This window comes from Capricornis sumatraensis, chromosome 1, assembly GCF_032405125.1.
Source record: "Capricornis sumatraensis isolate serow.1 chromosome 1, serow.2, whole genome shotgun sequence".
Lineage (NCBI taxonomy): Eukaryota > Metazoa > Chordata > Mammalia > Artiodactyla > Bovidae > Capricornis > Capricornis sumatraensis.
Window position 1 is genome coordinate 206220614 of NC_091069.1, and position 26846 is coordinate 206247459.

Below are 26846 nucleotides of genomic sequence, written 5' to 3' on the forward strand. Positions count from 1 at the left end.
AGTCTAGGATCATAAAGGCAGTCTTACCCTCAGGGTTTTACTGGACATTACTGTATTGGTGATTCTCTGTTATGGGAAGGATTTTTTATTATTTAGTTACTAAGTTGTGTCTAATTCTGTTGTGACCCCATGGACTGTAGCCCACCAGGCTCCTCTGTTCATGGGATTTCCCAGGCAAGAACACTGGAGTGAGTTGCCATTCCTTCTCCTGGGGATTTTCCTGACCCAAGGATTGGATTGAGCCCACATCTCCTGCATTGGTAGTTGGATTATCTACTGCTGAGCCACCTGGGAAACCCAATGGGAGGGACAGCCTTGATAATTTCCGAAATAACTTCAGGACCAGTCTTCCATTTTCTTGGGTAGTAGCTCAAGTGTTCTGTTTAGATGAATGAGTGATCTCCCTGTTAGATGATCCTTTGGACATATACTGGTACTTCTTGTTATACCTTTTCAAATTAATATTTTCATTTTCTCCAAATAAATACCCAGAAGTGGAATAAGTAAATCATATGGTAGTTCTATTCTGTTTTCCATAGCAGGTGCACCATTTTTCATTCCCACCAACAGGGTATAAGGTTCTTATCTCTCCATATCTTCTCCAGCATTTGTTGTTTTTTATTCTTAATGACAATAGCCATTCTAGCAGGTTTCAGGTGATATCTCATTGTGGTTTCAATTTCTGTTTCCCTGATGATCAGTGATGTTGAGCAACTGTTCATATACCTGTTGGCCATCAGTGTGTCTTGTTTGGAAAAATGTCTATTCAGATTCTCTGCCTATTTTTATTTGGGTTGTTTTTTTTGTTGTTGTTGTTGAGTTGTATGAGTCATTTGTGTACTTTCAATGTCAATTCCTTTTTAAATATATGATTTACACATATCTTTTTTCATTTCATCTTTTCACTTTCATTTTGTCAATGTTTCCTTTGCTGTGCAGAAACTTTTTAGTTTGATGAAGTTCCAATTGGTGTAGTTTTCCTTTTTCTTTAGTGGATCTTTTAAATGCTAGGAAAGTTTCACGAAAGGGATCACACAATTTGTATTTGTAGTATTTTAAAGATGGATATTATCAATTAGTTGGTATTTCTACTCCAACCCCCCTATTGTAATTATATCTGCTTCTCAGTTCTAGCTGATCATCAGAAGTATGGAGGCAAGTGAAAATGCTTATTTCTCTACCCAACCTCAGACGAATCAGTGTTTTTAAGGATCGTCTGAGGCAAGCCTAAAAATTAATGTTTTTAAGGATTGTCTGAGGCTTTGCATTTAAAAAAAGATTTTCTCTGGTGATTCTGAGGCTAACAGGCCTGTACTGATTCACAAAATAAATTTAGAACACTCATTTCAAGAATGATTTGATCAGTTTAGTTCCCCAAGTGAACTGGTCAATGCTGGCTATATATTTGTTTAAATTTTTTTTTTTAAAAAGGAAAATCTGGTGAGGTAATCCTATTCTAAAGCATATGTCATCTTTTATTTATGTGGCATGATCTTTTAACAAAGCAATGGTGCTGATGCAGACTTGGTTTGTTCACTAGCTAGTTGTTTGTTCATGGGCAAATCACTTTAATTCTCTTGGTCCATATTTTCTCACCTGCAAAACACGAAATTTGAAATAGATCTAAGGGGCCCCTTCAGCTCCAACACTCTATTATCTGGACTCTACAAGGCTTTGGTTCAGAGTTTTGCCCCTAAAATTAGATGTTTTCACTTCATGAAGGAGTATATAGATATTAGAACATGTATGTGTATCAATAATTGAATTTTTATAAAGTATTTTCACGTCAAACTGGAAACAGGTTCCACTGGCCAGATGCCAGTTTGTCTTTGACCTTTACTCTCTAATATTTTCCATCACTTAATTAAATTGTGGATGTAACATGACATGCTCTTCCAAGCTGGATAATATATAAATATTTTGGAGTGTACTGACATATACATTGCATATACTGGGAAAATTCACAGTCACAATTTGCCAGGAGATCATTAAATTTTTGGTGTCTTTGCAAATTGTGAGAGAGGCAATATAGCAAAATGATTAAGAACATGGGCTTGGGGAGGCAGACTTCTTGGATTCAAATTCTCTTTGCTGTATTTACTCACTGAATGACTTTGAACAAATTGGTTAACTTCTTTGTGCTTCAGTTTTCTCACCAAATTAAGATAATACTAATGTCTATTTAGTATTCCTATTAGGATTCAGTACCCCAAATGGTTTAGAACATAGCTTGGAACATTTTTTTAAAAAAAATATTGATGTTACCTGTATATATTATTAAGAAAGCCCTGACTTTTATATGTGGAACTCCACAAGCATGTATAATCTAGAAGGGATGTGCAGCTACTTACTTTCTTAGTTAAAACATGACTCCCTTCCCCACTGCTTTGGAATATCCTTTGGGATCAAATGCACAAGATCTCTGAAGATACCCATGCTTCATTGCCTTGTATGTGAGACAGGCCACATCAGACCTCATTGTTAATTAGGTGAAAGATGCTTCAGCCACAGCACCTCATGTTAATATAGTAGAAACCTGTTTTATCACCCTGTTGGCTTGGTGGAAGTTTAGAAAAATATCTTCAGTTCCCTTAGAACTTTTCAACATATTCCCAAGGCTGAGAGATGCAACATAGTTTTGTAAATTAGCTTTTTAAACAGCGTGATGTTTCATGGACTCCATGTGTTTTTTGCAAGAACGCTGAATTCTATCATAACTTTGATTTTCATCCTAAACAGAAAAACAGTAGGATATGCAATTAAAAATCTTGTGTGTTGTTAATTTGATTTACAAAATTGTTTTAGTAGATTAAGGTTATGTTTTGCAGTTGTACATTTCTTCTGTAAATTAGAGGTATAGCTATGATTTTCCTTATTAATTTTGTAGACACATTTGTGAAATGAATTAAAATCTCATCCAAAGAAATTTTGGATAATGTACTTTAGTCTTTTAATTGGTTCTTGTTTTGTAGAACTCCACTGGAGCAACTTCAAAACATGCTACCGGACACCTTCATACCTCAGTGTAAAACCACTAGTGAGGCACAATGTTCTCAGAATGAAAATGATGAAGATAGTGATGGTTAGTTCAGTCTCAATTAGATATTTTTGAATTTACTATTTCAACTTATATATACTGAGCATTAATCAGCATCTGCTTTTGGTTTCCTTTACTGTATCATTCTCACTACACTGTACACTATTTCTATATCAGAATGGCACACACTCTCCTTCCTATTCTTTAGATGTAGCTTGTTTTATTTTAAATAGCTTCATTAAAAAATTGAATGTTAAATAATTTACTTGAGCTGGGAAAATTGAGAGTATTTATACCTTTGAGTGGCTGCACAGAAGAACATTCTTCCATTGTTGCCTATGTTATTTGAAGATGAATTATCAGGTAAGGTATACTCTGGATGATATTGTTTTTAATCTTATTTTCTAGTTGAGGATATCAAGATACAACCTCCAGCTCTTTTTCTGCCAATAGAAGAATTAAACATAGAGAGACCTGAACCATCTCTAAAAATAGTTGAACTGGATGATGTAAGTGCATAATGACCACTCATATTACTTAACAGAGAGGAAATTCATAACACATAAATAATATGTACTTACAAATACATACTGTTTTCAGCAAGATAATTCTATCATAATTAAGCATAGTTTAATAGTATAAATTTACAAGTGTTTTAATTTAAATATGCTGGTAGGTAGGAATACAACAGACTATTATTTTAATGTAGACAGTAAATTTGTGAGCTACATTGATACTGTGTCATAGTATGGGAGATGAGAAGATATTTCAATCTTTTAACTTGTAGAGATGGTGTTTAGTGTTTATTTTATTGAGTGGCCAAAAGGTTCGTTCCCAGATGAACTTTTTGACCAACCCAGTATTTAGTTTTCTATGTTATCATGCTTTTAAACAAAGATTATTCTCATTATATGATTTTATTTAATAAAATTTTTAGGCATTTAGTTTGTTGAATGCCATTTAATACTTCTTATTTAAAGGAAAAATAGTTTTAAGATTTAATGGATTTAGTGTAATAATAACTTGAATATAAGCCTCTGGAAAACACCAAGTGAAATCAGCTGGAGCTAGAGTAAGTCAGAGCTACAGCTCCAGGATGAATGCATTTCTGACTTTCTCATCCTCTAGTAACTGAATATACCCACTGTCCTCAATATTGCTCTTTCTATGGTTGTCATAGCGAAGGAATACAATAGAGGAAGTACTTTTTGACATCCTACTTTCTTTTTTAGGTTAATAGCTTCTGCAGTGTGTGTGTGTATGTGTGTGTGTGCGTGCGTGCCTAGTGACATATTTATTTCTGCTTTGGATAAATTGAAGATTCTGAAAAAATTAGCACATACATGCATGTATATTTGTGGCTGCTTTTCATTAAATTGTTGCAGCTCTTCATTAAATTGTTGCAGCATAGAGTAAGCTTATGACATGCTGATCAGAAAACTAAAAACATCTACTTGGCACTGAGGGCTTCCCTGGTGGCTCAGTGGTAAAGAATCTGCCTGCAATGCAGGAGACCTGTGTTTGACCCCTGGTTGGAAAGATCCCCTGGAGAAGGAAATGGCAACTCACTCCAGTATTCTTGCCTGGGAAATCCCATGGACAGAGGAGCCTTATCTCCATGAGGTTGCAAAGAGTCGGACACAACTGAGTGACTAACACTTGCACTACACTTGGCACTTTGTAGTTACAAAATAAAATCTAAGTTGTTATGTTTGGCTCTGGGTGTGATAGTGGTGATAAGATGAACTATACAGCAAAAGCCCTCAACAATTATCTGTTGAATTTGTTTAGTTCTCTTGGAATTCATGTTCTATGGCATATAGTCAGTGAGTTTATGACATTTTTTGTGAGAAGAAAAATTCTCTAAATGCTGTGAATAAGTTAGCTGGTTAGTGTATCATAAATTAGCTGAACACACTAATATTATACAACATTCGTTTAAGAAGACGTATGAAGTAGAATTTGAAGAATCAGGAAATGCTGTGCCTTATAAAGTTGAGTTAGCAGATGCAGACAGTCAACAAAGGTAAGATCTTTCTAATTCACTTTTGATGCTTGTTAAACAGTCACAAAAAATTCCCTATCTTTTGAGAAGTCCACAACATAAAAAGCGTATGAATTTAATGTTAAAACATATTTTACTTAAGCCATCTTTAAATTTGGGTACAGTATTACTGGGCTTTCCTGGTGGCTCAGTGGTAAAGAATCTGCCTGCAGTGCAGGAGATGCAGGAGACACAGTTTCAAGCCCTGGGCCGGGAAGATCTCCTGTAGAAGGAAATGGCAACCCACTTCACTATTGTTGCTGGGGAAATTCCATGGACAGAAGAGCCTGGAGGGCTGTAGTTCATGGGGTTGCAGAGAGTCAGACGTGACTGAGCATAGCACACAATGTTATTAATATTTATCAGCATTCAATAATTAGAAAATTATCTATATTATATGTTTATGCTTTACCTAACATCTGGATTATTTAATAGATGCCTCATTTAGGAATTGTCATTATTTGAAGTGACTGACCAAGTCTTATATATTTCATATAAACTTTCTTATTTTCTGCAAAGATACTCTTTGGATTTTGCTTACTTCAGTTTGTTATGAACCCTAAATAAAAATGTATACTAATGATTAGATTGAGAGACAAAAAAAAAAAAAAGCCTCCAAACTATAGATTATTTCTTAGGTAGATTTTACTGTGTGATAAATAAATGAATTATAATGATTCAGGTTGTAACTTTTAAAAAAATTTTGTCATTTCTGAATGAAAAATAACATCTTGCTGTATCTACTAGTAATATATAAATTATTCCAAGTCCTCTCTGCTGTTGAAACCTTGGCTAGGATTTCAGGTGTTTTGACTGCAAAATATTAAGTTGGGTAAACAGCAGAATGAAGCTTCTATTAGGTAGCCTCTACACCGATTCTTTGTTTATATGTTCAGATCACCTTAGGCCCCTGTCAGTATTTTGGAACAGCAGTGGGCCTAAGTGATGCCCTTGGACCTGAAAGTATTCTGGCCTGGAGAATTTCATGGACAGAGGAGCCTGGCAGGCTACAGTCCATGGGGTCACAAAGAGTTGAACAGGACTGAGCAACTTTCACTTTCACTTTGGACACATAGACCCAGATATCTAGCAGCAAATGTGCTTTTGGCAGGAGACAACCAGATTCTGGTCAGTAGGTAAGAGGTTTATACTTATACGCACTACTACAAACCTAAGGAAGTATAGTATTTCTACTCTCTAATTTGATTCTTTTATATATTTTATCACAAGCCTTTCCCTTGACCTCCATATTAGACAGGCAGAGAGAGTTACTGATTATGGTTTGGCAATAGTTTTGCATATTGGGTTTGGAGGTGCCCATGGAGCTTCTTTTCTAGAAAAGTCATAAAGGATCATATGTGACACAAAAGAACCTTTCTGGTCAAGAATAATCCATGAGTTTTTATGGTGGTGCTATGTAGAGCTTGCAGCTTCCCTGGTGGGCTCAGCAGTAATGAATCAGACTGCAATGCAGGAGATCACCTGCAAAATAGGAAATGCAGGTTCCCTCTCTGGGTAGGGTAGATCCCCTCATGAAGGAAATGGCAACCCACTCCAGTATTCTCACCTGGAAAATCCAATGGACAGTGGAACCTGGCAGTTACATTCCACGGGGTCACAAAGAGTCAGACACGAATTAGTGACTAACCCACCCACTACCATGTAGAGCTTACATAATATCAAGTATTATTAAATTCAACTCATAGAAAGTGTTATTCAGTTTTAACTATGCTTGTATATGGTAATCATCATTAAAATTGAGATATAAATACCACATAAGGCTTTTGAACCTCTATAGTCATGATGAACAAATAAAAAGTTTATTTAAGCAATAAAATCTTGTTTTCATCAGCTTGATGAGATTGAGAGATATCTATTCATTTTTAGAAGAAAGACCATAAGAAATTAAACTTACTTTAGACTATTTTTTGAAAAAGAAACTTTCAATGAAAAATTTGCAGTTAATTCAGGTTTGTTCCAGTTGCCTATTTCTTTTAAATTCATAATACTGTTAAGGTACTTGCTGTTTTAGAATGCGTCTACAGTATGTTGATACAAGTATTAAATTAATGTGAAAAACCCTATTTCCTTAAGGTTTTACTGTATTTAGTTTAATAAGCTGAGTTTTAAAATTTATTTTTATTTATTTATAATTTATTAATTTATAATAATAAGTAAATTACTATATTTATTTCAATAATCTGAGTATTTTAACATTTTTATGTATAATTTCTTTTGTTTGTCCCTAAACATGAAAGTCACACATTTTGTGATTATCAGAATGCTTTTCTGTATGCAAATGATATCCATCAACATCATGCATTTACCAAGAGAAAATCTGACCTCTTCCACCTTCATCTGAGTAACAACTCTTTTCTTTGTAAAGATAACTCAAAAGGTAACTTTTTTCATTTTTGCTTAATATTATTAACAGTGAATATTAGTAATTTAATAAAATCAATAGGTATTGCAGGTTATATAAAGCTTTGCCTATTTTGCTGTTCATTTTAAACCCAGCAAATTTGATACTCAGAACATTGGTTGAAAATATGTAATTTTCTATCAAATATTCTTTTTAGTTAATGGATAATGGTATTTGTATTTAGGGAAAAAAACAGCCAATATAAAACTACTCTGAAAGTTATACCCGAGCTATCATTTAAAAGTTTACATGGTTGGGCTCTTAGGGACAGAAGTCTGATTGGCATGCTTCACTTTGTTCTCCCTTGCACTATTTCTTTTCCTAAAATATTTGAGTTGTAAAGTTTTACATAAGTGATAAAACCAAACCAATACAAATCATCTCTTTATATAGCTACATTGTTATTACTAGTTGTACCCTGGGGATCTATGGATTAGAATACTGTGTACTAATGTCTGGTTTTAATTTCCAGATGCTGAGATCATTTTAAAGACAGTCATAGCAAAGTATCCTGGCCTGGGGGTCAGATTTTGTTTTCATTTCTGCCTTAAATCACTGTGTGACCTTGAACATATCACTTCCTTTCTTGGTCTCATTTACTAAAACTAAAATATGGGAATTAGATGATTTCTAATCTGCTTTTATCTACTTAGGATTTTATTTTATCTACTTAGATTTTTAGAAAAACCAATAAATATTACTTATGTGAAGAATTTGAGAGAGATCAGAGATCATTACTTAAAATAACTCATAGTAAAACTGATGATTACCTTTTCACTGGGTAGCAGATGGTAGAGAACAGTGATTTAAGGTAATCCTACTGATTTTAACATCTTCGGCTACTAAGCTTCTAAATCATATGACCATGAACTATATCCATATGGGAATTTAGGCCTTTGCAGAGCTCCGAGTCTAGGCCATAAGCTATTTTTAACCTTCCTGGGGCATGGTGTTACAACTGTGTTTGGGAAAATGCTAAATACAAATGCCCATTAAGTGTTACTTTAAAGATTCTTGATTTATTTAAATAGACTTGATTTTTTAAAGCTGTTTCAGGTTCATAGGAAAATTTAGCAGGAAGTACAGAGTCCCCATATACTCTCAGACCTCCACAAATTCATAGCTTCTTTCACTATCAGCATCCCAAACCAGAGTAGTACATTTGTTATGTATCATTTTTACTGAGAGTCCCCAGGTTACATTAAGTTTCTCTCTTGGTGGTGTACATTCTGGGGGTTTGGACAAATGTATGATGACTTGAATAATTCAAAGTATTTTCACTGCCATAAAAATCCTCTGTGCTCTGCCTTTTCACACCACACTCCTTCCTAACCCTTGGCAACCACAGATCTCTTTGCTCTCCAGTTTTGCCTTTTCCAGATGGTTATAGCTGAAATCATACAAGTCTTTTCAGATTGACTTCTTTTACTTAATAAAATGCATTTAAAGGTGTCACCATGTGTTTTTGTGGCTTGGTGGCTCACTTATTTTTATTGCTGAGTAGGATTCCATTGTCTGGATGTACAACAACTTATTTATATGTTAACTTATTAAAGGACATCTTGGTTGTGTTCAAGTTTTGGTGATTGTGAATAAAGCTGCTACAAAAATCCATATGTGAGTTTTTGTTTACACATAAGTTTTTAACTTATTCAGGTAAATAACAAGGAGCACAGTTGTTGGATCATATGGTAAGAAATATATTTAATTTTGTAGGAAACCAGCAAACTGTCTTTCAAATTGACTTTACCAATTTTCATTATCACCAACAATTAATGAGTCTTACTGTTCTTCACATTCTTGCCAGTATTTGGAATGGTCAGAGTTTTGGATTTTTGTGATCCTAATAATTATATTGTTCTTTTCAGTCTGTCTACCCTCTGATGCAGAAGGATAAGAGGCGAAAGCCTGCTGATGGGAGAGACTGACTGAGGGGGAAATGGTCTTGTTCTAATGGGCAGGGCTATGCTCAGTTCAGTTGCTCAGTCATGTCCGACTCTTCGCGGCCCCATGGACTGAAGCACGCCAGGCCTCCCTGTCTGTCAACAACTCCTGGAGTTTACTCAAACTCATGTCCATTGAGTTGGTGATGCCATCCAACATCTCAGCTTCTGTGGTCCTCTTCTCCTCCTGCCTTCAAATCTTTCCCAGCATCAGGGTCTCTTCAAATGAGTCAGTTGTTCGCATCAGGTGGCAAAAGTATTGAAGTTTCAGCATCAGCATCAGCATCAGTACTTCCAATGAATATTCAGGACTGATTTCCTTTAGGATGGACTGGTTGGATCTCCCTGCAGTCCAAGGGACTCTCAAGAGTCTTCCCCAACACCACAGTTTAAATGCATCAATTCTTCAGCACTCAGCTTTCTTTATACTCCAACTATCATATCAATACATGACTACTGGGAAAACCATGGCTTTGACTAGATAGATCTTTGTTGGCAAAGTAATGTCTCTGCTTTTTAATATGCTGTCTAGGTTGGTCATAACTTTTCTTCCAAGGAGTAGGTTTCTTTTAATGTTTTGGGAGCCCCCCAAAATAAAGTCTGACACTGTTTCCACTGTTTCCTAATCTATTTGCCATGAAGTGATGGGACCAGATGCCATGATCTTAGTTTTCTGAATGTTGAGCTTTAAGCCAACTTTGTCACTCTCCTCTTTCACTTTCATCAAGAGGCTCTTTAGTTCTTCTTCACTTTCTGCTATAAGGGTGGTGTCATCTGCATATCTGAGGTTATTGATATTTTTCCCGGCAATCTTGATTCCAGCTTGTGATTCATCTAGCCCAGGGTTTCTCATGATATACTCTGCATAGAAGTTAAATAAGCAGGGTTACAATATACAGCCTTGATGTACTCCTTTCCCTATTTGGAACCAGTCTGTTGTTCCATGTCCAGTTCTAATTGTTGCTTCCTGACCTGTATACAGACTTCTCAAGAGGCAAGTCAGGTGGTCTGATATTCCCATCTCTTTCATAATTTTCCACAGTTTGTTGTGATCCACACATTCAAAGGCTTTGGCATAGTGAATAAAGCAGAAATAGATGTTTTTCTGGAACTCTTTTGTTTTTTGATGATCCAATGGATGTTGGCAATTTGATCTCTTGTTCCTCTGCCTTTTCTAAATCTAGCTTGAACATCTGGAAATTCATGGTTCGTGTATTATTGAAGCCTGCCTGGAGAATTTTGAGCATTACTTTAGTGGTGTGAGAGATGAGTGCAATTCTGTGGTAGTTTGAGCATTCTTTGGCATTACCTTTCTTTGGGATTGGAATGAAAACTGACCCTGTGGCCACTGCTGAGTTTTCCAAATTTGCTAGCATATTGAGTGTAACACTTTCACAGCATCATCTTTTAGGATTTGAAATAGCTCAACTGGAATTCCATCATCTCCACTAGCTTTGTTCATAGTGGTGATACCTAAGGCCCACTTGACTTCACATTACAGGGTGTCTGGCTCTAGGTGAGTGAGATCATACCACTCTTATGTCAGAAAGTGAAGAAGAACTAAAGAGCCTCTTGATGAAAGTGAAAGAGGAAAGTGAAAAAGTTGCCTTAAAACTCAACATTCAGAAAACTAAGATCATGGCATCTGGTTCCATCACTTCATGGCAAATAGATGAGGAAACAGTGAAAACAGTAACAGACTTTATTTTGGGGGGCTCTAAAATTGCTGCAGATGGTGATTGCTGCCATGAAATTAAAAGACTCCTTGGAAGAAAAGTCATGACCAAACTAGACAACATATTAAAAAGCAGAGACATTACTTTGCCAATAATGGTCCATCTAGTCAATGCTATATTTTTCCAGTAGTCATGTATGGATGTGAGAGTTGGACTATAAAGAAAGCTGAGCACTGACGAATTGTTGCTTTTGAACTGTGGTGTTAGAGAAGACTCATGAGAGTCCCTTGGACTCCAAGGAGGTCCAACCAGTTTATCCTAAAGGAAATCAGTTCTGAATATTCATTGGAAGTACTGATGCTGATGCTGAAACTTCAATACTTTTGACACCTGATGCAAAGAACTGACTCATTTGAAAAGACCCTGTTGCTGGGAAAGATTGAAGGCAGAAGGAGAAGGGGATGACCAAGGCTGAGATGTTGGATGGCATCACCGACCTATTGGACATTAATTTGAGTAAACTCCGGGAGTTGTTGATGGACAGGGTGGCCTGGCATGCTGCAGTCCATGGGGTCACAAAGAGTCGGACACTACTGAGCCACTGAACAGAACTGAATTGAATAACTGTGTAGTGGTATCTCATTTTAATTTGAAATTCTCTAGTGACATATATTGTTGAACATCTTTTCATATGTTTATTTGCCAAATATGTCATCTTTGTTGAGTTATCTTTTAAGGTTTTTGGCCCATTTTGTAATCGGATTGTCTATTCTGTTACTTTGAAATTTTAGAGTTCTTTTGCATATTTTAGATTGCAGTATTTTATGTATGTGTTTTGCAAAAATTTTCTCCAAATATATGGATTATCTCCTCACTCTCACAGCAGTCTCTTTCATAGAATAGAAAATTTTCATTTTAATGAAATTGAGCTTATCAATTATTTCTTTCATGCATCCCGTCTTTTGTGTTGTATCTTAAAATGTCATTAGAATAACCAAGATCATCTGAATTTCCCCATATCACCTTGGAGTTTTATAGTTTTGCATTCTACATTTAGTTTTATTATTTCTTTGTGTTAACTTTTATGAAGGGTATGGTCTGTGTCCGGATTTGTTTTGGGGCATGTGCATATTCACATGTTCCAACAGCACTTGTTGGAAAGACTATCTTTTCTCCATTATATTGCCTTTACTCTTTGGTTAAAGATCAGTTGATTATATTTATGTGGATCTCTGTATGGATTCTCCTTTCCATTCCACTAATCTGTTTTTATACTTTTGCTCATATCACTTCGTCTTGATTACTGTGTTATTTATTTGCTAAGTCGTGTCTAACTCTTGTAACCCCGTGGACTGTAGCCTGCCAGACTCCTCTGTCCATGAGATTTCCCAGGCAAGAATACTTTAGTGGGTTGCCATTTCCCTTCCAGAGTATCATCCTGATCCAGATATCAAACCAGCATCTCCTGCATTGGCAGGCAGATTCTTTACCACTGAGTCACTGGTGAAGCCCCTTGCTTACTATAACCCTATGATAATTTTCTAAGTTGTATAGTGTCAGACCTTTGACTTTGTTCTTTTCCTATATTTTATTGCCTGTTCTGGGTCTTTTGCCTCTGCATGTAAACTTTAAAACCAATTTATCAATATATACAAAATAGCTTGTTGAGACTTTGATTGGGATTATATTGAATCTGTAGATGAAACTGGGAAGAAGTGACATCTTGACAAATTGAGTTTTCTTATCTATGAATGTGAACTAGTGTGAAAAAAAACACTTATTTAGTTTTTTTTTTTAAATTTCTTTCATCCAGTCTATTTTTTTCATCCAGTTTTCCTTATAGAGGTCTTGTTTGTATTTTTTTTTTTAGATTTATACCTGAGTATTTCAATTTCATGTGCTAATGTAAATGGTGCTATGTTATTAATTTTTAATTTCACTTGTTCATGTTAGTGTGTAGGAAAGCAAATGACTTTTGTAAGCTCAACTTGTATCCTCAACCTTTCAATAAGCACTTATTAATTCCAGGAACTTTTTTGTTATTGTTGTTAGTTCTTTTGGAGTTAGTACCTAGACATTCTTGTAATCTGTGAACAAAATCAGGTTTATTTCTTCCTTTTCAGTCTGCATACCTTTTATTTCCTTTTCTTGTCCTATTGAATTAGCTATGACTTCCAGTACAGTGTTGAAAAGGAGTGGTAAGAATGGACATCTTTGCTTTGTTCCTGATATTTGAGATAAAGCGTTTAGTTTCTTATTATTAAGTATTTTGTTAACTAGTTTTTTTGTAGGTAGGCTTTATTAAGTTGAGAAAGTTTCCCTTTATTTCTAGTTCCCTGAGGATTTTTTATCATGAATGAGTGTTGGATTTTGTTGAATACTTTTTCTGCATCTGTTGATATGATCCTGTGATTTTTCTTCTTTAGCCTCTTGATATGACAGGTTAGAATAACTGATTTTTGAATGTTGAACCCAGACAACTATTTTTTATGACTTAACAGGGCTTTTAGTGAATAGAATAAATTAAATCATATCTGTACTTTCTGCATCACATAGTATGCATTATTAAAATGTTGTGCTCTCACTTTTTCAGCAGCAATAAATCCCTATAATGGAATTTTACAATCTAGCAAAAATACTGTAGAGGTTAGTTGTAGACATTTACACTTAGGAAATGACATCTCCTTCCACAAAAACAAACAAACAACCTAGATACAGATAATTTATTTTCAAGCTTATTAGGAAAGTACAGCATTTTCATAACAGTTTTATTACATTGAATAGCTTTCATAAAGGTTTTCTATAAAATATTTTTTTGACATACAACTTATTACATTTCTCACAGTACTTATGCAATTTAGAGGTGATAACTGAAAATGGAAGTTCTAAATAGTATGTGCAATTGCTCAGTTATATAAACATTTGATTGCAGCAATGGGCTGTAAGACAGAGTTTATTTCATGGAAGACTATTTTAGTTTATAGCTTCTACTATTTTACACAGTCTATTTATACAGATAAGATATGCATATTGGAAAGAGAATATGGGCTAATCAGATGAAGCTATATTTAGTTTGGATAAATATGTATATGTGGTAATGAAAGCAATATGGTGTAAATTTTTTTTAAGAATTTTATTCTTAAGAAAATCTAGACCAAAGTTTCATAATCCTAGTTTCACATTATAATCACCTGGAGAGCTTGGTGGGGGAGAGGGGGAAAGAAACAAACAAACAAAATGCTTGATTCCCACAGTCAGTGTTTGATTTAATTGGTTTGGGGTCAGGCCCATACACTGACAGTTTTAAAGAGTAACTTCAGACAATTCTATTGTGCATCCAGGTTGAAAACCAGTGATCTACCCCAAGTGATTTATTTAAAGCAGACATAATGAGGTGGGTGATTAATATAATCTAGCTCATTTTGTAGCTTTCCAGAAGCAGGTGTCTTAGCTCAAACATTTTCTGTGCCCCTAACTCCTGCAGTTCTTTCATCTGGCAGACTTCTCATGGCCCTCTCCTCATCACTAGTTATGCTAAGCAAAAGAGGTAAAATGTGGAAAGTAAGGTTTTTTCCTGCATTATTTCTCATAAATTACTGATATAAAACTTGAGTGGGAGAGAGGGTAGAAAAGTAGAAATTGAACCTCAGGCTGAAATAGAAACGTGTCAATTTCAAGACTGCATCATAAAATAAAACCTTGTCTCCCTCCGTTAGTCTAAATCATTTAAGTCTGAATATATAGGTAAATTAGGATTGTCATTTATGAACATAAGCTGTATAAAAGTTTTTAAAACTGAGGACTCAGTAAAGAAAATTGATTTTAAAAATAGTGTTTAATGATAAATATTTATACCACAGAAGTTTTGGTGAATGAACAGTTTAATCCATTTATTTATTTATAATTATTTACTTAACTTTTGTACATATGTGTTTTCAACAGCAGAAACTTCACATGCAGGTTTTGATACCTTTGTGGATCCTGATGCATACTCTCCTGCTATTGAAAACTTAGAGGAAAACAATTTTTTTGAGAGAAATTCGAAAGAGGAAAGCATAGATATAGAAAGTAATAAAAAGCATGAAGATTCCCATATACCTCTTGAGAACAAGGATTCTTTGCCAAGTAAAGATTTAGAAAAACCCTGCATTAAGGAGAAATTATCTCAAGAGGACAAGAAATCCTTGGAATTCAGCAACCTGCATGAGAGGCCAAACTTTGAAGATTCTAGAACTACAGAGTCACCACTGGTAAATATCTATTATCTTTATTGTATTAAAATTTTATAATTATCATCATAAAAAATTTATATTGACACAGAATATTCTTAAATGTTACTTCCTATTGAATTTAAAATGTACAGCCTTATAGTCGAAGAGTAACTCTTATGGGAAAGAATGTAAATGATTTACAGAAGAAATTCTAATATGGTAAATGCCATTATAACAAATGACTTTCTATGACAAATAATTTAAGGCCCACCTCATGCACCATAGTAAGAGTGCTGTTACTTTCCTAAATGAAATTCATTATTATGAATAATTTAGTATAATAAATTCTCTCTAGCTTTCTACTCTATAGTCAGTGGTTAAAATGGAAAAAAAAAATTGCAGTTTTGTAGATAAAACCAGTTTTGTGGCTTAATGTAAACATAACATTTAAAAGGTAATTCTTCAGGAATATAGCTAATAAAGAAATAGGGTATAGTTTTGTTTCTTCTTAGAGGAAAAAGATAAAGTAGTTCATTATTGCATTACTGCCAAATTTAAAAACTATATTTGAATCTCTGTTCTATGTACTAAAATCTTAAGGGATTATAATTATTAATAATAAGTTATCTAGAATGTGGATGAATTAAATGTTAAATTCTTTGGAAGCTGGGCAAGTCAAATATTTTAACAAGGTTTTAAAGTCATTTGCAATGAATTGCCATGGTACTTAAACTGAAGATAGGACCAAACAGTTACAGAATGAGTATTGAGCTGCTGCTACTTTTGCTCAGGGAATTGAATTTCTATAACTACTTAGTGATAGGCCTTGTTCCTTTTCAAAGTGAGAAATTAGAACTGAGACCTCTGTGGAAACCTTAGATCCCTAAAAGTATGCTCTGTCTCTGAAGGAATACACAAGGAGACACACAGGTGCAGGATGAAAGGAGACTACTTTCTGCAGGGGATCAGGCCTAAGTCAATAAATATATTATCTGAAAAATGGAAATCTTGGGCTTTCATCTAGTTTTGGTTTAGAGTTTGATTATACATTTCTTGGAATCTGCAAGTTCCAAGTAAGAAATATTGGAATCAGCAACACTAATGTTGACCTGTGTCTACTGATGCCCTGATATATCTGACAAAAGTAAACCTCAGCCCCTCGTAGAAAGACATTCCCACAATTTAGCCAATAATAAAGAAAAAAAAGAAAGTGAAGTCGCTCAGTCGTGCCCGACTCTTTGCGACCCCATGGATAGTAGCCTGCACCAAGCTCCTCTGTCCATGGGATTTTCAAGGCAAGAGTACTGGAGTGGGTTGCCATTTCCTTCTCCAGGGAATCTTCCAAACCCGGGTCTCTCACATTGTAGACAGTCGCTTTACCATCTGAGCCACCAGGGAAGTCATAGATTCCCCCAAATCAACCTCCACTTCAGCTGAGCTTCTCCCCTTTCCAACAAAGAAAACAATCGATCATGGAATGAATTTCAGCAAATAGAACAAACAAGAACTCTGATTTTCCAGTTTCCAAAGGGCATCGTGCCTAGAGCTAAGTGACACACACACAGTGTGCTGTTTTATCCAGAGGAATTCTGGATACACTCAGATGTAATTATAGTAAATAACTTACATTGTAATAGTGTATGTCAACTTCAACACAATAATACAATTAATTCATTGAAGGCAAAAGGAGAAGGGAGGTGGCAGAGGATAAGATGGTTAGATAACATCCCTGACTCAATGGACATGAATTTGAGCAGATGCCAGGAGATGGTGTAGTCCATGGGGTCACAAAGAGTCAAACACTACTTAGTGACTGAACAACAACAGCAATTAATGTTACATATAAAGTCTAACATATATATTGTAGTATAGATACCTGAAGCAAGTCTTTTAACTTACTACTATTGTGTGATAAAGTTATATTATATGTTGCACACATCTATATAAAACATTTCATTATTAAAATTGAAATGTTAAAAAACTACTAATAATTTTGATCCCTTATACTACTATTGTAAAAAGAAAAGTGGTAAATGATTGCATCATAGAGCACAGTGCTTTACACTTAGTTGTAGAATCTACTTTCCTTTCATCCCAAATGACTACACATGAACTTTTGATTTTCCTCCTGCCCTAGTAGAAACAATTCCCTGAGCAGAAACTATTTAGAAATCTGCTGTGATCCTGTAGAAAATTCACTGGTGAGCAGTAGGGGCAGATTTTAGCAGTGGCATTCCTTCAGAGTTTGAGACAGTACATTTTGCACTTCAGCCTCCAGAAATTGAGTTCTTCATAAAGGTATGGAATTGTAGTTAGTTGTAGAGCAGCAGCAGTGAGGTGGAGGCACGTGCAAGGAAGAGTATGAACTGGTCAGGACCTCTTGGTTTTAAATGTGGAACTATCAGTTGTTAACTAGATGAGATTGGGCAAACAAACAAATTCACTCTCGTTGTTCTCGGTTAACCTAAGCTTTAAAAAAAATTTCCATATCTTCAAATGTCTGATCCAGATATGAGCTCCACCAGAACGGCTTCTGTGGATTGGTGATCAGTGTCTGGGAGAGCCGGTGAAGATGTCATGAGTAGGGACTTGGACTTACCTTTGAAGGAAGTGCTTTATTGTTCTCTGGCTTCAATTGTAATGGTTTATCATTTATATGACTTATCCATTTGAATGGAGTTATAATAATTTTAATTGTGTGATTAGCACCTTGAAACAGACTGCGTTTGGGCATTAATTAGATACATTAAGGAACTGTTAATACTGATGGCCACTCTAATGGTATTTTAAGCCCATCTAGAGCTCTCACTCGGAGAAGGCAATGGCACCCCACTCCAGTACTCTTGCCTGGAAAATCACATGGACGGAGGAGCCTGGTTGGCTGCAGTCCATGGGGTCGCTGAGTCGGACACAGCTGAGCGACTTCACTTTCATTTTTCACTTTCAGGCATTGGAGAAGGAAATGGCAACCCACTCCAGTGTTCTTGCCTGGAGAATCCCAGGGATGGGGGAGCCTGGTGGGCTGCTGTCTATGGGGTCACACAGAGTCGGACACGGCTGAAGCGACTTAGCAGCCTCAGCAGCAGCAGAGCTCTCACTGGGCTTCCCAAGTTGCTTAGTGGTGGAGTCTACCTGCAATACAGGAGATGCAGGAACACAGGTTCAATTCCCGGGTCTGGAAGATCCTCTGGAGGAGGCCGTGGCAACCCACTCCAATATTCTTGCTGGGAAAATCCTGCAGTCTGTGGGATTGCAAAGCATAGGACACAACTTACTAACTGAGTACAGCACAGCAGCACAGCCTTCTCACTGGCACATCTCTAATGTTTTCTACCAGACTCAGCAGCACAGCCTTCTCACTGGCACATCTCTAATGTTTTCTACCAGACTCATGTACTTTATAAATCTCATTTATATTCTTCCCTAGGATGAAAGCATATCAAAGTAAGAGTTCACACAGTAGTAGGGGAAGCCTAGGCCTCAAATCAGCAAGATCTATATACAGAATCTAGGTCTGCTAGTTTTTTAGCTGTATGTATAAACTTCACAAATTACTTAGCTCACTCTTGGCTCAGTTTCCCCTTGTATATTTTCTTCATAGTGATTGTTTTGTTAACTTGGATTTTCTCTGTGACCAAGATCAGATCAGATTTGTTTCCATCTGGTATTTTGCTTTCATCTTTGAATTTATTTTACATATAGTCAAAGACACTAGTCAAAAGCATAGGATATGAGAACGACTCTATTTTTCAGAGTAATTTATGTGCAAAGACACTGAGGGAAGAAAATAAGAAAAGAAAAGATAAAACTTAATTTTTCTTTTAAATGAACTTCAATCCTCCTTAGGTTTAATGGCAACTTTCAGATCATTACCATAATTGTAGTTTATGCATTTTTCCAAACTTACTCTGTATAAATGTTGTGTAACAATTTATGTCTCCACAACTAGAACCTGAACTTGACGTGGGCAAAATCCATGCTAAAAACATAGTGGGTGCTCAATGAATGAATTGCTACTCTGTGTGGATAAGATAAAATAAACTTAATTTTGTTGAATATTTTGTTTCCTAGTTGTTACAAGAAATAGCCCTCAGGAGGAAGCCCATAACTGAACAATATCAAGGACTTGAAAGATTCTTTGTTTTTGATAAAAATGAAAAACTCAACTTACTTCATTCTCATAGTTTAGAATGCAGCTCCTCCAATACTAGGATTACAATTTCAGGTAAATTCAGACATAAGATCAGATGGCCTGTGGACCAAGCTAACAACTTTCTGACACGTTTTAAAAACAGTCAACATCTTAGGCAGTACGGAGTAATTCCATTTACCAAAAGAAATTGTTTTCTTCTTTTCTAGATGGAATTATTGACCCTATGAGAGTTACTAAATATTAATATTTATATTTAAGGCAACTGTCAGAAAACATGGCTATAATGAGACTGAGATTATTTTTAAATATTAGAAGTGTGACCCTTAATCAACTAATAGTACATCTTCAAATCTCTTGATTAACTGTTAAGTGTTACAATTCTTAGATGCCATCTTAAAAGCAAATCTTAAAATCTTAGGATTGTGGAAATTCACAGACATAGCCATCATTTCCTTTAAAACTCAGGTCTTGGTATCACCTGCAGTCTTAGATTTCTTATGTATTCAAATATATTTTTCACATGCATACTATTATATTTTATGTTATATTGAATGTATATTTTAAAAATATTTATTTCTGTTCACACTTGTATGTGTGTATTTGTGCAACCTCCTTGCAGTTTATAGTTCATTCCTTTTATTGTATAATTATGAGATTTTTATCTTTCATAATATATACCTCACTGTCATAAATGTTTTCTCTTTAGCTAAATATTATCCAGTAAGACAATACATATAATGAATCAACAACATGAATGTCTCCTCTTTTTCAACTTTATGTAATTTTATCATTTTAGGAGACAGAGAATGGATCCCAGACCATAGTGTAAGTGCATATGCTGATAACACAGTTGCCTTAGGTGTTCTGAAGTTTGCCCAGAAACCATCAGCAAGGAGAACACAGCAAAAGACTGGTAAGATTGACTGTAAGGCTGCCGTGCCATATTGTAGCTCAGTGTGTTTATTAGTTTATCTCTTAGTACTTTACTAGGCACCTGAAAACTCATTTTATCAGTTATTTAATTTAAACTTATTCATTTAAACTGTCGTGGACTTTTCTTCCAAAGCCAAAAACCGAGAATAGTCATTACTCCCCTCAAAAACATAAATTTTATAGTCTTAGCTATTTTCTGCCACAGTGTACTAGAGAATGATATTTTTAAAATGTAGCTCAGGATAAGGCATATCTATTTTGAACAATCCTTATAAAATATACACTGTTTCATTACACTTTCAAGAAACAGTATATTTATATTAGATTTTGTTTCCTCCTCTACTTGATTCATATTATGAGCACACAAAGCCATGCGATTGCTGTTTGCTGCTGTGGTTAAGACGCTGCTGGTTTAAATCTGATGCTTAATGTGTTGGCCCTGAAATCTTGATTTCAGTTTATTAATTCTATTTTCTAGCCAAAATAATTTTGAGATTTTCTATACAATAACTTTTGACATATTGAATGCTCATTGCAGTATTTTTCTAGTAAGTGCATGCAGAGAATTTTGACATCATTAAAATCAGTAGTGTTACTGGTTATTATTGTTATCTGAAAGTACCTGATAAAGTAGGTTTGCTTTGTACTCAATTTCATATGAAGTGGCAGTTGATGAGTAATGAATTAAGACGATTCAACACACATGGTGAGTATGACGACACTGTGCTGGGTCCTAGGGAAAAGAGTTGCCTGAGTCATGTTACTTGATCTTGGGAGCTCATGATTCAGGAGAAACATTTGACAGAGGGGACTGTTTGACTTCATCTGAAGGCCAACTTCAAGCCAGAAATTTAATTACATATGATTTGTCCATATATGTAAGATTTATATTTCTCTCTTGCCTTAAATCCTATGATTAAAACAACTTGGCCAGCTTAGATTCTTTCCATATGCATTTATGTTGAGAAACTGTCAGATTTTAAGAGTTTTTTTTTTTTTTTTAGTGGAAAATCCATTCATGTATGATAAATGTTTTTTGGCTCTATAATTACATATCTCATATCAAAGGCTGGGGCAGCTTTGAAAATTCTGGCTGCTTCCTTTTGAGGCAGTCAAAGGAACTTTTTAAAGTCACTATAGATTGATAAAAACAAATTCTCATGTATGCCATGAGAATTTGTTACTAGGGCAAATCTTTATAAGTAAGTAGCCAAATGCCTTGAAGTATCCATTTGCCGTGATCTGTCGAAATCAATAATTTGCTATAAGAAACATTAGAAGGAGCACCTACTTGAGGCATAGTGATATAAAATAAGCCACCTTCCCAGAAGCCTGAGAGCTTAGAGTCCAGTCAGAGGCTCTCAGGTGTCAGTGTCGCCTGGGAAACTGTTGTGGCATTCCTAGATCTCACCGTTAGAAATTTTGGGTCGTTAAGCTGAGATAAGGTTCAGGGATTTGCATTTATTTTATCGATGATTCCACTTCATGCCAACGTATATAGTCCAAAAGTCATACTTTGAGAACACTGCTGTATAGATATGTTGACTGACATAGTCAGTCACTATGTCGCGTCTGACTCTTTGCCACCCCACGATCTGTAGCACGCCAGGCTCCCCGTCCTTCACTATCTCCCAGAGTTTGCTCAAACTCATGTCCAACTATCTCATCCTCTGTTGCCCTCTTCTCCCCTTGCCTTCAATCCTTCCCAGCATCAGAGTCTTTTCCAGTGAGTCTGCTCTTTGCATTGGGTAGCCAAAGCAGTGGAGCTTCAGCTTCAGCATCAGTCCTTCCAATGAATATTCAGAACTGATTTCCTTTTAGGATTGACTGGTTGGATCTCCTTGCAGTCCAAGGGACTCTCTAGTCTTCTCCAGCACCAGAATTCAAAAGCATCAATTCTTTGACACTCAGCCTTCTTTTTGGTCCAACTCTCACATCTATACACGACGACTGGAAAAACCATAGTCTTGTAAATACATAAATTATACCATATGTAATAAAAGGTCTATAAAAAACATGAATAACATGCTTCTGGAAACTGATAGGTAGCTTATAATAGTGCATATGATCAGTTATAATAGAGGTAGATGCATGTGCAGTTTTTTAGGAATGGAAGTGATAAAATAATTGCTTTGCCATTGAAACTTCTCTGTATGCAAGATTTTAGATGGTAGGTGAGATTTCAGCCAAATCTTAAAGAATTGTTAAGACTTCCCAGTTAGAGGCAGAAGGAGATAACTACAGAGATAGTGACCTGAAATAAAAATGAAAATTTCCTGACTATGCCACAAGTTACAGAAATCTTATATTCTGAGTTGGTGCCAGTATATAAATGAATTACTCTTTCTGTAAGACAGGCTCCCCGTCCTTCGCTATCCCCCAGAGTTTGCTCAAACTCATGTCCAACCATCTCATCCTCTGTTGCCCTCTTCTCCTCTTGCCTTCAATCCTTCCCAGCATCAGAGTCTTTTCCAATGAGTCTGCTCTTCACATTGAGTGGCCAAAGCATTGGAGCTTCAGCTTCAGCATCAGTCCTTCCAACGAATATCCAGAACTGATTTCCTTTAGGATTGACTGGTTGGATCTCCTTGCAATCCAAGGGACTCTCTAGTCCTAAATTTGTGAATGTAAAAACATGATAGCTATGAAATACATGTATGTTTTGCAGCAAGTCCATTGATTCTGCCCACCCACTGCCAAAACCTACTGTTCCCCCACCCCAGCTTCCTCTCTCTGTAATCTGAGGAAATTATAGATTAACCCTGATCACAGTTATACTATAAATATAACAAAAGAAACTGTTCTTGGCATTAGTTCAAGAATAATATGCTATTATTACTAATAAGACCAGCAAAATATTGGGATGATAATGTAAAATAGTGGTTTGGGTTATATTAATGGGTATAAGAATCTCAATAAAGATATAAAAAATATTAATCACTCACTGAATAGACTTTAATACAATAGTAATTATTACTGTTCTAAATAAAACATTAGAATTAGATGAAATATAAGCAGAGTAACCTACTTTTTGCAGAGTGTTTCAATAATAAATAACATTCTGACCAAAGGACTCAATATATTTTCCCCTGGATAAAGGTCACAAAACATATTTGTCTTTTAATATTCTTGCTCCACTGTGTAAATTACTGAGAATTCATACATTAGAAAATGTATTTTCTAAGTGCTCCTGAAACATTTATGGAAATATTATTTACATTGCCAGTGATGGCGTAAGTTATTTCCAAAAGGTTACTTCCAAAAGATAATGTTTATAATCTACAAAATGGGTTTATAAAAAAGAAAAAAAATACAGGATGATCCCTTTAGTCCTGGCATTTTTCATTTGTGCCTGTCTTAACCGTGTCTCTAATCTTAACCCTAACAATAACATTAATAATCTTATACAGGAAACATTAAAGGGAATGACATATTCATCTAAATGAACAAAATAAATAAAACCAAGGACCAAACTGAAGCCTCTGTCTTTCTATGGCTTATGTGCATTAAATTACGCTTTGAGTATACTTCCAGTAAGAAAAATAGTCTCTTTCTTTGCAGTATGGTAAGCATGTCTGACCCACACCTGTGAACATTTTTTTTTCTCAGTTGGGATCAATTAACCTCTAATACTGTGGCAGCCAGATGTTGTTATAAGAGTTCAGCAAATGTTCGTAATCTCCTGAATTTTCTGAAGGGCGTATATATTATGTTAAAATTTTTCATCTGATGTTTCTCTGTGTTGGCAGAAGTCCAATTCTTCTTAATAACATCTTTATTTTGTTTTATTTTAACAAGTTCTAAATTCTTTTAAATTGTGATTGAGATGTAGCACAGTAAGATAGAAGGTGTGGTTTTCTCCATAGATCTAGAAGTTTCTATTTTTATAGCTGAATTACTGTATCACTGTTTATAGTTGAATTATATACTCTCTGACCTGTACGTCTACCATTACTATTTCTACTGCTGGTTCACTTATAAAAATGGCAGATCTGTTATTCTTGATGGCTTTAAATAAAATATTGATTCCTTACAGGTAAAATAATTCCAAATTCTAGTCATTAAAATAAATCTTAGGGATATTTACTTTAAAAAAAAAACATAGGCACATTTTTGTTAGTTTTTTTTTTTTTTTAGAATTATCTCTGAGTGCAAATAGATACAAAAAGGTTAGACTCTTAATTTATTTACAGTTTCATTCCAACAAAAATTGTTTTCAAACTTGATTTCTGAGCCGTGTATTAAAATTGGTACCCTTTGGGACTTACCTTAGTCAGTTTTAATTGCTTAAATAATTACATACTGCATTAAGATTCTTCTTAGGGTACTAGCTACCTTCAGAGTATATCTTAGAAAAAAAAGACAAACTCAGTAATCATTGACTGTTTATTATATAACAATTGCCTGTAGCCACTTTTCTGAATTTTACATTTTTCTTTGAGTCAATAGAGTGGGCATAATGTTGTATGACATATATTCAGTCAAATAATAATTCTAATGATAATGGCCATAGCACTTCTTTAAAGAATCCAACGTTTTACACAAAGGCAATTTGTATTAAGGTAATACAAGATTATCTTATAAATTATTTATACTTAATATACATGTATTTATCTAAATCAAAACAATGATTCACTATATTAAAAATATACCTGTGTTATGAATATCTAAATTTGTTATGAATATCTAAATATCTTGAATATTCCCTTGGCCTTTATTTAAGAATCTTGTGAGCAATACCAAATGATATATATAGTTATGTTTTGTTAGTATAAATTTTGAAGGGATTTTTTTTTTTTTTTACTATGAAAGAACCACACATATTGAAGAAACCAACTAAGTCAACCTTTGAAATAGATCAAGACAAAATGGTGACTGCCCAGGTGGTACAAAGTACTAACCTGACTCAGATCTCTGCTTCTCAAAAGTTTTCCACTGAAGTGCCCTATAAAGCAGCTGAGAGTGAACTCATATTTAGGAAAATTAGAAATGTACTCTCAATTTTCTTTAAATCCTTTGTTTTTCCAAAAGATTTTGCATACTGGTCTATTTTGTTTCCGTATCTGCTTTAATAGATGAATGTATACACCATCAAATAAATGGGATCATTAGGAAGTGGTACCATGTTTATCCTATGGGTTTCTTTCTCTTACAAGGCACAGTGCAATATTGTCCTAGAATTTAAGAAACAAATCCCATGGACAGAGGAGCCTGGTAGGCGGCAGTCCATGGGGTCGCTAAGAGTCAGACACGACTGAGCAACTTCACTTTCACTTTTCGCTTTCATGCATTGGAGAAGGAAATAGCAACCCTCTCCAGCGTTCTTGCCTGGAGAATCCCAGGAACGGCGGAGCCTGGTAGGCTGCCATCTATGGGGTCGCACTTAGTTGGACACGACTGAAGCAACTTAGCAGCAGCAGCAGCAGCAGCAGCAGCACAATGATTGGCCATGGAATACATGATAAGATTGTATGTTGAATTGTTCTGGAATTGACTGGGCTTACAGATTTTTGTTTTACTTAATATTGAAATTAGCTTTCCTTTCTCTGATTGTAGACAAAATTCGGGAAGAATAACCCAAAGTGTTCTTTATAACACAAAGAAGGTAATTTAGGATTCACAAATGGAAGTAAAGCAAAATACATGATAATCTAAAGTTCATTTTCTCATAAATTCTGTTGCATGAATTTAACTGAGTTCAGGAGGTTAGTATTCTGTATCTTTTAAAGCATTCATTCAGAATTTTAAAAATGATTGGTTAATTTATTTTTTATTTTAGGCCAGATATCACAGAGACCTTCAACAGCAAATTTACCACTTTCCAACTCTGTGAAAAGAAGTTCCAGCTGCCTTTCTTCTTCTCATCCCCGGTCAAGAAGTGCAGTTGCTCAATCACTCTCTAAAGCTGCTTCTGAAATTTCAGAAATTGAATATATTGATGATACTGACCATGATGAGCCTTTCTTAGATGATGCTGATGATCAGCAGACCTTAGACAGTTTGGAAAAAGAATTAAATGAGCTGAGAAATCTTGCAGGTAATGCTATTTTTTTTTCACTATAAACAATATTAACTCTGCCTTCTGCCTGATTCTCCATGTCATGCTCCAAGCAAACAAACTTTTCCCTTTTTCTCTTTAAACCATCAACCTTTGTGTTTGCTTTCTTGACTATCCTCTGATGTCACCCTGAAAATGTTATAGAACTTGTGTGTGCCCAGCCATATCAGAGATTATCCCCTTAGCTCATATAATTCACAGTTGAGTGGTCTTAAGGTCCTTCATGTGGACAGAAAAAAAATTTTTTTTCTTCTTCCTACAAGCTCACTGAGTGACTAATCTCTTATAAGAGCCACTGCCCAATATTGTTGGAGACAAGAGCTATTCCATCTGATCTTTCAAGCAGTATTTCTCAAGTTTCAATGTGTA

At 35.2% G+C, this 26846-nt stretch overlaps 1 protein-coding gene across 2 annotated transcripts in view; it reads left to right on the plus strand.

Moving 5' to 3' along the window:
• The window catches only part of ZBBX (zinc finger B-box domain containing), a 109651-nt gene that overhangs the window by 69609 nt on the left and 13196 nt on the right, over window positions 1-26846 (plus strand). Inside the window, exons 10-17 of one of the 2 annotated variants that reach the window (XM_068980150.1) lie at window positions 2973-3082; window positions 3446-3546; window positions 4984-5063; window positions 7340-7479; window positions 15065-15372; window positions 19405-19558; window positions 20283-20399; window positions 26199-26456. In XM_068980150.1, the coding sequence (XP_068836251.1) occupies window positions 2973-3082; window positions 3446-3546; window positions 4984-5063; window positions 7340-7479; window positions 15065-15372; window positions 19405-19558; window positions 20283-20399; window positions 26199-26456 (1268 nt within the window). The remainder of the gene's footprint in view (window positions 1-2972; window positions 3083-3445; window positions 3547-4983; window positions 5064-7339; window positions 7480-15064; window positions 15373-19404; window positions 19559-20282; window positions 20400-26198; window positions 26457-26846) is intronic. The other variant, XM_068980161.1, reaches the window with a different exon arrangement.